This window comes from Scyliorhinus torazame, chromosome 3 (assembly GCF_047496885.1).
Source record: "Scyliorhinus torazame isolate Kashiwa2021f chromosome 3, sScyTor2.1, whole genome shotgun sequence".
NCBI lineage: Eukaryota > Metazoa > Chordata > Chondrichthyes > Carcharhiniformes > Scyliorhinidae > Scyliorhinus > Scyliorhinus torazame.
This window is the reverse complement of record NC_092709.1, coordinates 153,997,222-154,011,040: the sequence shown is the minus strand read 5'-3', so window position 1 is coordinate 154,011,040 and position 13,819 is coordinate 153,997,222. Positions and strand designations below refer to the sequence as shown.

Here is a 13,819-nt window from a genome sequence, read left to right as displayed (position 1 = left end):
TAAATGCACCCTCCATTTTGAATTACATTTTTCACAGGGCGAAAGCACAGGGACATGGGATAAAGCTGGAAGATGAAATATCATAACCTCATTGGGCAGAATTAAATGCCCCCCCCCCCACCCCCACAAAGGTGGGCTGGGTGGGGGGGGTGGAGATCCCACTGATATCTATATCTGCCTGCTGGAGCAGGAATGTTTGTGGGGTGATCTTCTTGGCCTGCTGCTAATTAACATTGTTAAGTGGGCAATTAATACCCATTTAAGGTCCTCATCTTGCCACCACTGGCCGAGGCAATCTCTACACAAGAAGCAGGTCTGTTGGGAATGTTTGCAGGCTTCCAGGGGAATTCCCTCATTCAAAAACAGTCAGTGCCAGATTGAGGGATCTGGCATCAGGAAGTGCGGGACCACTGAAACTCAACTGCTCTTGCCTTTCCTGCCATCTCCTGCACCCTGTGACCCGCATCCTGCCATCACTCATTGTGGTCTGATCCCTTGGTGGTCTCTGGTGGGTGCATTATCAGCACCATTCACACTCCAATCAGCAACCTGAGGGGTGTAGGATCTTCCACCTCTAGGGTCATTGATTCCGGGGAACGTCCATCGCTGATGAGTTAAATGCCTAACTGACACTTAATTTGGCAGACCTTCCCAAAAGGCAACTGTGTGGAGAACTCTGTGACATTCCCAACAATACATACATCCATAGAATGGTTGCAACACTCAAGGAAAATATTCAGCTGGTTCTTTGAAGAATCAATTCACCTGGTGCTGCTTTCCCGATTTCCCTACTTACCCCTCATATTCTTTCTTTTTATGTAATAATAATCCAATTCCCTCTTGAATACCTCGACTGAATCTACCTCTACCATACTCTCAGACAGCGCATTCCAGATCCTGACCACTCGCTGTGTTAAAACTTTTGAGGTTACCATTGTGTCTTTTGCCAATCACCTCAAATCTGTGCCTCCTCATTCTCAATCTTTCCATCAATGGGAACACTTTCTCCCCATCTACTCTGGCGCAAATCCCGTTTTTGTAGCTTGCGAGATTTTGCAGCTATTACAGGATTTGCGCGTGATCAATGGGCTGCTAACCTGCAGGCCATGCCTCTATTTATAAAGTCCAAAATGCAATATGCTTTATTAACCATGCTCTCAACCTGTCCTGCACATAGCATTACGAACAGATACATCCAGGTCTTTCTTCTCCACGATCCTTAGAATTGTATCCTGTATTTTATATTCCTTCTTGGTGTTCTTCCTACCAAAACAAATCTCTTCACACTTCCCTGCATTAAATTTCATCTGTCACTTATCCACCCATTCTGTCAGTCTATATTTTTTTGAAGCTTTACAGTAGGCATGATTGAATGGCCGTGACGAGCCTGACTCAATGTCGCAACGAGGCCGTTACATCTCGTAAGAGGATTCTTGCGAGATTTGTGACACTCGAATGCCTCACAAGATTTAATAAGATCTCACAAGACATCGTGATTTGGATTTAACCCTCGTTGGATGAGATCCAGATTAACAGATTTAAATGAGTTATTTAAATATGTCTGAGCCTGATCATTCCGAGGCTAGGGAACTAACGGCCTCCACAGCGAGGCCACAGCAAGTGCCGTTTAGCACTGGTCCACATATATGTGAACTAGGCATATTGGCACCTGTGGGGGACTCAAGCTAGTGGAGGCCCAAGGTGGTCGGCTCTGGGCAGGGTAGTACCCTGGCACTCCCAGTCACCAGCTACTGCCAATCTGGCACCTTGGCATCTGACAAGTGCCACCTGGCCTTCAGGCACTGCCAGAGTGCCGGAGTCACTGCAAGGCTGGCAGGGGCATTGCCAGGCTGTCAGGGGCACTGCCAGGGTGCCAAGCCAGCTGTGCCAAAGTTCCGCAGTGGCAGGTTGCCCTTGCCAGGGATCAGGCTCGGGGGTACAGAGGCCCTTAAGAGGTGGGGTGAGGCAGGGCTGGTGGACCCTCTAAGAGCTAGGTTGGGAGGTTCAGAGATTGGGGAAGTTGGGGCGGCATTTAAAAATGGCTCCCCGATCTCTTCCTGCACTGACGAGCTTGTCATGATATTCAGGTAAACATCATGGTGCAAACATACATACATACTGATGGACAGATCAACGGACCAATCATTACACACACTACACCACAGCCAATCACAGGCAAGAGCATACACACTATAAAACAGGGAATACGACACTTCCCATTCATTCCAGCAGGAGACAGCTCAGGGCACAGAGCTCACTGCAAGCCACTCAGACATCCACTCCAAGATAGTGTTAGGAATAGGTCCACAGATTCAAGGGTTATGATCGAACCTCAGTAACCAGTTTACCATTGTAAATATATGTTAATGATAAAACTGAGTTGTACCATTCGCAACCGTGTTGGTTCGTCTGTGTAGCAGAGCACCCAACACATCAGAGCTGAGCTCATCATTTCAGGAAATGAGGTAGGTGCGGCCTCAGCGGGGCATTCCTGACTGAGGCCCAAAGAAACCAAAGTCCTGTTGGATAGTTGGGTCGTTCTTGGCACTACGGGCGCTGAGAAACACTCCACTATTCACGCCCAAAATGTGAGTCTGTTTTCTCCCCCCACCATTAAATTGCACCCACTAAATCCTTCACATTTCACAATAATTTCAAGTTTTTTTTATTGTCCACCAATTTTGAAATTGTGCCTTATACACAAGGTCTCGAACATTACTATATGTCAGAAAGAGCAGGGGAATAAAAACTGACCACTGGAGAACTCCACTGTGCACCTTCTTCCAGTCTGAAAAACAACTCTGAACCACCAATCTATGTTTTCTGTCACTCAGTCAATTTCTTATCTGCGTTTCTACTGTCCCTTTTACCCCATGAGTTCCAACATTGCTCACAATTCTGTTGTGAGGCACTATATCAAATGCCTTTTGGATGTCCATGTCAACAGCATTATCCTCATAAACCTTGACTGTTACTGTTTCAAAGAATTCAAGCAAGTTAGTTAAACATAATTTGCCTGTACAAATCCGTGCTATCTTACCTTAATTACCTCAAATTTGCCCAAGTGTCTATTAATTTTCTCCCAAATTATTGTTTCTGAAACCTTCCCCATCATTGAGGTTAAACTGACAAGCCTGTAGTTGCTGATCTTTAAATCTTTTGCTGAACAAGGGTGTAACATTTACAATCCTCCATAATACATTTGGCTGTGGTTGCGATGAACTCCAGTAAAGTAAGTGTACTAAGCAAAAGCAGAAAATGCTGGGCAATCCCAGCAGGTCTGACATCATCTGTGGAGAGAAAAAGGTGCTAACGTTTCGCGTCTGGATGATCCTTTGTCAAATTATTTGTCAAATGTCAAAGAGTCATCCAGACGCCAAACATTAGCTCCCTTCTCTCCACAGATGCTGTCAGACCTGCTAGTTTTTTGTTTTTGTTTCAGATTCCAGCATCCACAGTAATTTGCTTTTAACATTTGTGTAGTTATTCTGTATAGCACCACCAAGTGGCTGATATTATACACTACCAGTCGCATCATTCAGGAGAGGAAGTTGTATCAATATGCAACAGCAAATATCAAATATTAAAGCAGCATAATGTATTTCTACTCTTAACTATGCATCTTTTAGAAACCTGAAGTATACCTTTTGCTGCAAAAGAATAGGCCACAAAATCCTGAACCAAGGAATGAAGCTGCTTCACCTGATCCATTATCGTGCATGGGAAAAACTGAGCCAATAGTCTCGCATGTGCCACAGCACAAGTTCTGTCGACCGGGTGCTGTATTTCAATGTGCCCATTTCACAATCATTCCCACTTCCAAATACACACATGACTTGACTTCGTGCTCCCCTTTGCAACAGTCGGAATGAACAATAGGTCAACAGCTTGCACTCAGAGAAGTTGTGGGGATAAGAGAGAAAATAGCATCTCCCCACCCACTCCCTGTTCCTCCAGTAGAAAGTAAATCACACTGGTACAAGTTCCCAATAGATGGGACAAAGAACGCTCCAAAAAAATAACGGAAATGGTAACACATGTTGCAACAGATGAAAGCTGGGTACCAACAAGTACCAACACCAGAAAGAGAAAGGGTTACATCAGGGTAGTTTCTTTCATTTAGCATCATTGTAAAATCTGCTTTATCCATTCTGACTTTTGTTTTGTTAGGACTAGTAGACTCTTATCGAAGGAATATTCCTCAGATCTGCCTGTCACTGAAATCTATAGCACACAACAATGATGAGTTATTATTGAGTAAAAGTTCAATTAGTATTTGTTTAACTTTGAACACAGTCACATCTGCGGTACCTGATCTCAGATTTATATTCCATAAGTCTTCGCTGTGCCACTGAGCTTTTCACATGACGATCATCGGTAATGTTCTTCACTGCATTCCTTAGAGCACACAACTGGAAACACAAACCAAAATAGTCACTTTAAAGTCCAACGATGTGCACTTTAGGTGTATTGGCCATGTTAAATTGCCTCTTAGTCGGACTTCCGGTGGTGGCTATGAAGGAGTAAGTTACACATTTGGTGGCTCCCGCTCTGGTCGGACATTTGGACCTTTTCCCCCGATTTTCTACTGGAATGGAATTGTAAAACTGATGACAGAGGCAATTGTGTACTGAATTCTTACATCGGTGCATGGAGAGAAGGACTCGAAGTGCTCGTAAAGGCAGAAACAGAAAGACAGAGAAGGCTTGGGCTGAAGTTGCAGCGGGAGACTGCATGGCGGAGGACCGGATCTCTGGTTTGTCGACTCAGCGGTCAACGGAGCAGCTGATGCAAGTTATTCAGGAAGGCTTTGCTGAGTGGAAACGGGACTCCTTGGACCCGATAAAAGAGTCAATTGAGCGGCTGGAGCTTAGATTGGACGCCCAAGATCGGGCGATCCAGAAGGTAGAGAAGGCACTGGCTGAGCAGGAGGAACATCAAACTGTGGTGGAGCTGGAGGTGGGGATGCTGAGAGACCAGCAAAAGAAGCTCCTGGAGAAGGTGGAGGACCTAGAGAATAGGTCCCGCCGGCAGAACTTGAGAATCGTTGGGCTCCCGGATGGGTCCGAAGGAGCGGACGCTGGGGCATACATCGCAGACATGTTTGAGAAGTTGCTGGGGGATGGGGCATTCTCCCGGCCCTTGGAGGTGGACAGGGCTCACAGAGCACTCGCGAGGAAGCCGCAAATGGGAGACCCCCAAGAGCTATGATGGTGAGATTCCACAGGTACTTGGATAAGAAGCGCATTCTACAGTGGGCCAAGCAGACACGGAGCTGTAAGTTGGACAACAGTATCCTGCGGGTTTACCAATACCTGAGTGTGGAGGTGGCCAGGAGAAGAGCAGGCTTCAACCAGATTAAGTCGATCCATTTTAAGAAAAAGGTGTATCCGGTCCGTCTCTGGGTCACGCACGAGGAACAGCACTTTTATTTTGAGTCGCCTGAGGACGCGCTGGACTTCGCGAAAAGGAAAGGACTGGTGGTGGACTGAGAACTTTTGAATGTGGCTGCAACGTTCTTGGGTTTTTCTTGTTTTGTTTTTCTGGTTTAATTTTTTAAAAAGTTTCTAGTTTTTCATTTTCTGGAAGCTGTTTGTAATGCCTTTTGCATTGATTTGGGACCAGCGGTAGAGCTGAGTGAGTTAAGATTTTCAGTTGCACTGTTCGGGGATGGAGGTGCGCTTGTTTAGATCTTGGTGTTTTTCTGTTGGGCAATTGTGTAGGGATTGTTTGATGTTGGAGTATGAGGGGGGGAGAGGGGGATGGAACAATAGGTGAGAGACTATCCGGTGCCTGGGATGGGGTCCACCAAGCTCGCTGGGCAGGCTATCTCACGGAAGCGCAGTGGTGGGGGGGTTTGCATATGTTTGGTTTATTAAAGGGGTTGGGTTACAGGTTGTTGTTACTGGGGGGCAGGGGGTGTAAATGTTGTTCTGACGAGGGAGGGACTTGGGCTAAGGGACAGAGAGGTGGTTGGGGGCACAGGCTGCCTGGGGCGGATCGGTGCAGGCGCGGAGCATGGGCTGGAGGCGGGCCCAAAAACGGGGATGGCTGATCGGCGAAGGGGGGGGGGGGGGAAATGAGCCCCTCAAGTAGGCTGATCACCTGGAATGTTGGAGGGTTAAATGGGCCGGTCAGGCGGGCACGTGTGTTCGTGCATCTTCGGGGACTGAAGGCAGACGTGGTAATGTTGCAGGAGACGTACCTTAGAGTAACTGACCAGATTAGATTGAGGAAAGGCTGGGTCAGTCAGGTCTTTCACTCGGGACTAGATTCAAAGACTAGAGGGGTCGCGATCCTGATCAATAAGCGGGTGGTGTTTGAAGCGGGTAGAATAGTTTCGGATGTGGGAGGTCGGTACATTATGGTCAGTGGGAAACTGGAGGGGGTGCAGGTGGTATTAGTGAATGTATATGCGCCAAATTGGGATGATGTGGAGTTTATAAAGAGGATGCTGGGGAAGATACGGACCTGGACTCGGACAGGTTGGTCATGGGAGGGGACTTCAATACAGTTATTGACCCTGGCTTGGACCGGTTAAGCTCAAAAACGGGCAGGGTGCCAGCAATGGCAAAGGAACTAAAAGGGTTCATGGAGCAGATGGGGGGGTGGGTTGGATCCATGGAGATTTGGGAAGCCGAGGGTGAAGGAGTTCTCCTTCTACTCACACGTGCATAAAGTGTACTCCCGGATTGATTTCTTTATTTTGGTGGACACGGGGTACTCGCCGATCACAATCTGAGACCATGCTCCGCACTGGGTTGACCTGCAGGTTAGTAAAGACAGTAACCAGCGCCCACACTGGAGGTTAGATGTGGGACTTTTGGCTGACGAAGGGGTGTGCGAGCAGCTGAGGAAATGTATTCAGAACTACCTGCAGGTCAACGACACGGGGGAAATTTCAGCAGCGATGGTCTGAGAAGCACTGAAGGCGGTGGTCAGAGGGGAGCTGATCTCAATAAGGGCCCATAGGGAGAAGGTGGGCAGGGCAGAGACGGACCAACTGGTAAAGGAGATACTACAGATCGATAGGAGGTATGCAGAGACCCCGGAGGCAGGGCTTTTAAGGGAACGGCGGAGGCTACAGGCGGAGTTCGGCTTGTTAACCACAGGGAGGGCAGTGGAGCAGCTGAGAAAGGCGAGGGGGGTGATCTATGAGTGAGGAGAGAAGGCCAGCAGAATGCTTGCACAGCAGCTTAGAAAGAGGGAGGCAGCCAGGGAGATAGGGAAAGTAAATGATGGAGATGGGAATCTGGTTGGAGATTCAGCAGGGGTGAAAAAGGCGTTTAGGGATTTCTACAGTAGGCAATACAGGTCGGAACCCCCTACGGGGCCGGAGGGGATGAGCCACTTCTTGGAGGAGCTGAATTTCCCAAAGGTGGATGGGGAGCTGGTAGAAGGGCTGGGGGCCCCGATCGGATTGGAAGAGATAGCGGAGGGTCTGAAGGCAATGCAGGCGGGTAAAGCCCCGGGCCGGACGGGTACCCAGTGGAGTTTTATAAAAAGTTCTCTGGGATATTGGGGCCGGTGTTGATGAGGATGTTCAATGAGGCAAGCAAAGAGGGGTGTTGCCCTCGATGATGTCACAGGCCACGATTTCACTGTTTCTGAAGCGGGACAAGAACCCGGAGCTGTGTGGGTCCTACAGGCTGATATCCCTGTTGAATGTGGATGCCATGTTGCTGGCCAAAATGTTGTCCTCCAGGATTGAGGATTGTGTACCGGACGTTATTGGGGAGGACCAGACGGGGTTTGTTAAGGGTAGGCAGTTGGTGGCCAATGTAAGAAGGTTGTTAAACGTGATCATGATGCCCCCGGAAGGTAGGGAGGTGGAGCTAGTGATCGCAATGGATGCAGAAAAGGCTTTTGATCAAGTAGAATGAGATTATCTGTGGGAGGTACTGGGACGGTTCGGATTTGGGTGGGGCTTTATTGACTGGGTCAGATTGCTGTATCAGGCTCCTGTGGCAAGCGTACGGACGAATAGGACAACATCGGGCTATTTTAGACTGCACCGGGGGACGAGACAGGATGCCACCTCTCCCCACTGTTGTTCGTGCTAGCTACAGAACCGTTGGCAATTGCTCGGAGAGCCTCAAGGGGCTGGTCGGGGGTGGTTGGGGGGTGGTGGAGCACATAGTCTCGCCCTATTTAGACGACCTGCTTCTGTCCGCACCCAATAGAGGGGATGGAAGAGATCATGAGGATTCTAGGGGAATTTGGCCGGTTTTCGGGGTATAAGCTAAATATGGGGAAAAGTGAGATGTTTGCGGTCCAGGCGAGGGGACAGGAGAGGCGATTGGGGGAAGCTGCCGTTTAGATTAGTAGGGGGAAGCTTTAGGTGCCTGGGCATTCAGGTGGCGCGGGAATGGGACCGGCTGCATAAATTAAATCTGGCCCGACTAGTAGACCAAATGAAGGATGATTTTCGGAGATGGGACGCGCTTCCGTGGTCATTGGCTGGGAGGTTGTAGACGGTGAAGATGATGGTCCTCCCGTGATTCCTGTTTGTATTTCAGTGTCTCCCCATCTTTATTCCACGGTCCTTTTTTAAACGGGTCAACAAAGTGATCACTGGCATTGTTTGGGCGGGCAAGACCCCGCGAGTAAGGAAGGTAATGTTTGAGCAGAGTTGGGGAGAGGGTGGGCTGGCGCTGCCAAATTTTAGTAACTATTACTGGGCGGCGAATATAGCCATGATCAGGAAGTGGGTGGTGGGTGAGGGGGCGGCAAGGGAGCATATGGAGGCTGCTTCATGCAAGGGCACCAGTCTGGGGGCATTGGTAACTGCGCCTCTGCCGTTCCCGCCGGCACGGTACTCCACCAGCCCCATGGTGGTGGCGGCCCTGAGAGTCTGGGGGCAATGGAGGAGACATGTGGGAGCGGAGGGAGCATCGGTCTGGTCCCTAATCTGTAATAATCACCGGTTTGCCCCGGGAAGTATGGACGGGGAGTTCCGAATATGGTGGAGCGCAGGATTGAGAGGATGGGGGATATGTTTATAGAGGGGAGCGTTCAGAGTATGACCGCGCTGGAGGAGAGGTTTGGGTTGGCAAGGGGAAACAAATTCAGGTATCTGCAGGTGCGGGACTTCCTACGTAAACAGGCGTCAACCTTCCCGCTCCTACCGCTAAGGGGGATTCAGGACAGGGTAGTTTCCAGAGGGTGGGTAGGAGAAGGGAGCGTCTCTGACATTTACAAGGAATTTATGGGGTCGGAGGAGACGCAGACCGAGGAGCTGAAGCGCAAGTGGGAGGAGGAGCTGGGAGGAGAGATAGAGGATGGTCTAGGGGCGGACGCGTTGAGTAGAATCAACGCGTCCGCAACATGTGCCAGGCTCAGCCTGAAACAATTTAAGGTTGTTCATCGGGCTCACATGACAGTGGCCCGGATGAGCAGATTCTTTGGGATGGAAGACAAGTGTGCAAAATGTGCGGGAGGAGCAGCGAACCATGTCCACATGTTCTGGACATGTCCGAAGCTTAGGGGATTTTGGCAGGGGTTTGCAGATGTCATGTCCACGATGTTAAAACCAAGGGTGACACTGAGTCCAGAGGTGGTGTCGGAAGACCCGGGAATCCAGGAGGAGAAAGAGGCAGACGTTCTGGCCTTTGCTTCCCTGGTAGCCCGGAGACGGATACTATTAGCTTGGAGGGACTCAAAGCCCCCAAAGTCGTAGACCTGGCTATCGGACATGGCTAGCTTTCTCTGTCTGGAGAAAATCAAGTTCGCCTTGAGAGGGTCACTGTTAGGGTTCGCCCGAAGGTGGCAACCGTTCGTCGACTTCTTCGCGGAAAATTAATCGTCAGCAAAAGGGGGGGGGGGGGGGGGGGTTAGTTTAGCTTAGAGCAGGAGGTTAATAAAGGTGGACCTGTAAGGAAGGAAGACGGCTTTTGCACTATGTTTATAGTTCCATGTACATTGTTTATTTTGTTGTTGTTACAATACAAAAAATACCTCAATAAAACATTTTTTTTTTTTTAAAATTGCCCCTTAGTGTCCAATCGGTTAGGTGGGTTACCTGGTTACGGGGATATGGTGGAGGTGTGGGCTTAAGTAGGGTGCACTTTCCAAGGGTCCGTGCAGACTCGATGGGCCAAACAGCCTCCTTCTGCACTGTAAATTCTATGATTCTAATTCTAAGAGGCATTTAACACCAATTTAATACCCGCCCGGTATTTTCCGCGCCTCCGCGATGCTCCATCTCCGCCAGGAGGAAGTACCGATGGTGAGATTCACTTGTGGTACTTTAAATCGGGAAACAGGCACCGTGGCTGCTGAGGAGGTCGGACATTTTCCCAGAGGCGTGACTGTGGGCTACCAGTCCTGCTGCTGGCTAGGGGGGTGGCATCTCGGGAGTAGTGGGAGGTAGCCACGGGACGGGCCATGGGGTTGGGGTATCTCTGCGGGACTGTGGTGTCCAGGAATGGACTGCCATTGCTGCGACCTGCAAGGCAGCCATCATGTTGCGCAGCCCACTGACCACCCACCATGGCCTGTGGTTGCACAGAGCAGCACCGCCTTATGAGTGCCCCCTCGCCCCCCACCCACTCCCCCACCACCACCATCCACCACCACCATCCACCTCCCCATCAACCCCCCCCCCCTCACTCAAACCCCCCCCCCCCCAAACTACCACCCACAACCAGGCACCGCCCTTCCAGGTGTCATCACACAGCCCACTCTAAGGGGACGCCCACAGTAGATCCTCCAGGAGGGCCCAGGACAGGGTCCATAGAGCGTACCATTGGCATGGGTAACCCTGCCGGCAGGGATGGATGCCGAGGCCGGGAGTGTGATGCGGGGGGTAGAGTGCCAGGGAAAATGGCCAATGGTGGGGGTGGGGATGGGAAAGGAGGGGGGGGGGGGGTGGGACATGTGGGGCAGGGGCTGCCTTACAGGCTGGGGCCACTGATATGCCCAGTGGACCTGGTCGAGCACAGGCGCACACACTATGCTAATATGTCTGCCTGTCACCTCCTGCAGACAATAGATTTTGGTACCCAACCAGGAATGGTTGGCATCTACTTTGCCGCTGCAGCCCTGGCGGATGCACTGTGGCTGTACCAGCAGGAGCTGCAGCAGCGGAACCTGCCCCAGAGCAACGTGAGCCAGCCGGTGTGTATGGAGAACCAGCCGCCCAGCAGGTCGAGGAGGAGGTGTGAAGGAGGCTGCATTAGGCCTCGTGTCTACCTGCTGCGCTTTCATTCGAGGACCTGCTGAACCAGGTATGCTGTCGAAAACTCCAGCTAAGCAGGAGAACCATACTGTGGGGGTTGGAGGGGGGGGGGGAGGGGGGGGCGGGTACCTGCTCCCAGTGGCCGTCAAGGTGACATTTGCCCTGAACTACTTTCGCCATGGGGTCCTTCCAAGCACCAAGTGGGAACCTGTCTGGGATCTCGCAGACCTCGGTGCACAGATGCACCCAAGCTGTCATGGAGGCCCTATGTGCCCGCTTGGCATGGGTGTGTGGGGAGTGCAGTGCTCATATGCAGCTGCAGCTTGTCAATTTCTCATATGCCAATCCTGACCCCGGTGAATCAAGCACCGTTATGCATTGGAATTGCACTAGTTCCACGTGGCGGCGGTATTAGCCCATCAACACAACCTGAATTGTTCCGGGATGGGCCCACTTTCTGGACCGTAGAACAACTCCGATTCAGTCCCAGCATCAACACAGAAATCCTTCTGAAGAATCACGCCCCAAGTGTTTTAGCGAGTGGGAACTGTCGCAAGCTTCCCAGCGCTCAGCCCTGCAAGGCCGGCAACGCTATTCAATTCAATTGGTCCATTTAACCTGGCCCCACGGGCATTTTGCCGCGAATGAAGGCTCGTCAGCTGATTCGCCAGGACCGCGCTCACCAGCCACCCGCTAACAAGGTCGAGCAGCCCTTAAGCTGAACTTGCTCAGCCAACCCCAGCCAGCTCGGAACCATAGCACCGAGAAGACATGTCCCAAGATTCAGCGATGTGGACCTGGCCAGGCTCCTAGAAGTGGTGGAGGCCAGGAGGGATGTTCTGTTCCCTCGAGGGTCCCGGAGGGTGAGCCACAGGACAGCCAGTGCTGCCTGGGACAAGATGGTGGAGGCTACAAGCTCTGGGAGTGTGACCAGGAGGACTGGCCTCCAGTGACGTAAAAGGTCAATGACCTATACCGGGCAGCACGGGTGAGTACACACCAATGAGCCCCCCACCCCGAGACATTTCCGTCCCCCTGCGAGCATCCCCCAACTCTCCATGCAGCCCACAACCCTCCCTTCACCCCCCCTTTTCCCTTCAACCCCCCCCCAAGCCTTCCTTCAGAGCTGCCCCCTCACCACTGTGAACCACATATGTGGTTAACGATGCACTCGCTGTGTCTCCTCAGGAAAAGCGCTCGCACAATCGCCAGGAGAGGGGCGCAGACTGAGGGCAGGATGCTGGACTTCAGAATCCTCACCATCTTCGAGGAACAGGGCCTGGAGGTGACGGGGTAGCCGAGGACAGTGCGGTCACCAACGCGGAGGTTGGCGGAAGCCGCAACGGTGAGGAACCACTGGGCCAAACCTGAATTATTATTGCCTTACTGACTGACCCATCCCTCCCACTGACCACATGTCCATTCTCCTGCAGGTCCTCCAGCCGACAGCGCCGACCCATCTCTGGTGGCCCAGCCTCCCATGAGAATACCACAGAGGAGAGCTCCGAGGAAGACACGATCGAGGCGTCACAGCTGTCATCCCCAACCTCCACCTGCGCAGGTACACACACACCTCGGTGGGAAACGTTTGTCAGGTTCCTGCGGCACAGTCTGGTGAGCATCACACCGCTGCTGATACACATCAGGTGGAGGCAGGAACCCACAGGCGAGACAGCAGTCAGAGATCTGCTGGATCTCAGGACCCAGCGGGGTCCCAGCCCAATGCTAAGCCTGTGGTACAGAGTTAACCGGAGCTGATGGAGATGTTAGGGAGCGGCCGATACATTCAGAAGGAGATGTCAGCAACACTCCAGCAGGTCCATATCCGGTTGGAGGAGTCCCAGAGGCTACGGGCGCAGGCGATGTTGCCGGCAATGCGTGGCACCGAGACCAACACTGCTTGAGTGGGGATAGCAATGGAAAGCCTGGTGCACGACGTCGGCACCAAGAGTGAAGGTGTCCAAGGTGAAGGCCATGGCTGGAGGACTCGGCAGAATGTCCTCTCGCTGGGGGATGATACCCAGTACCAAGCTGACCTTGATGATGTTCTGCGGGACATGCTCTCAGATGGGAATATCCGAGGTGCTGCGGAGCTTGTCCCAGTCACTGATGAGCTTCGCCGAGGGCATCGACACCTTGGTGCAGACATAGAGGAGCCACCAGGGCTGGCAGAGCCTATGATGCGGGGCAGCTGGGGCTTGAACCAGCTGTTCCTCTGTTCCAAGGTAAACCCCAGGGCCCCGTGGGCACCAACCAGGAGGGGGTGCTGGGGGCTAACCCGGGCCCATCTCATGGAGTGAGGATGATGGTCACCAGCTCCCTTGAGTTCCACCCCTCTGATGAGGCCACGTCTCAAGGTCAGCACACAGGACAGGGCAGCATGGCTATGCATGTGCTATCGATACGTGAGCCGGGGCCCTCCAGCCTCAGAGCCCCCAGAGGACGTTCGCCAGGGGCATTCATGGGACGAGGTAAGCAGCGGCTGCCTCCATCTCAGATATGCATTCTGGGGAGACACCTAGACGTAGCAGTAGAGCAAGGGGGGCTAAGCACATTGAGGGTCACTGGATGTACCAGGGTGAGGTGGGGGGGTAGATAAGGGGTGAGGGGGTGGTGGGGAGAATGGCGGCTTCGGAGAGT

General features: G+C 51.9%; 1 protein-coding gene across 3 annotated transcripts in view; it reads right to left on the bottom strand.

The window, feature by feature from the left end:
• The window catches only part of cc2d2a (coiled-coil and C2 domain containing 2A), a 294,925-nt gene that overhangs the window by 193,683 nt on the left and 87,423 nt on the right, over window positions 1–13,819 (bottom strand). For all 3 annotated transcript variants that reach the window (XM_072496407.1, XM_072496404.1, XM_072496406.1), the window contains exon 15: window positions 4,312–4,412. In XM_072496407.1, coding sequence (XP_072352508.1) covers window positions 4,312–4,412 — 101 coding nt within the window. The remainder of the gene's footprint in view (window positions 1–4,311; window positions 4,413–13,819) is intronic.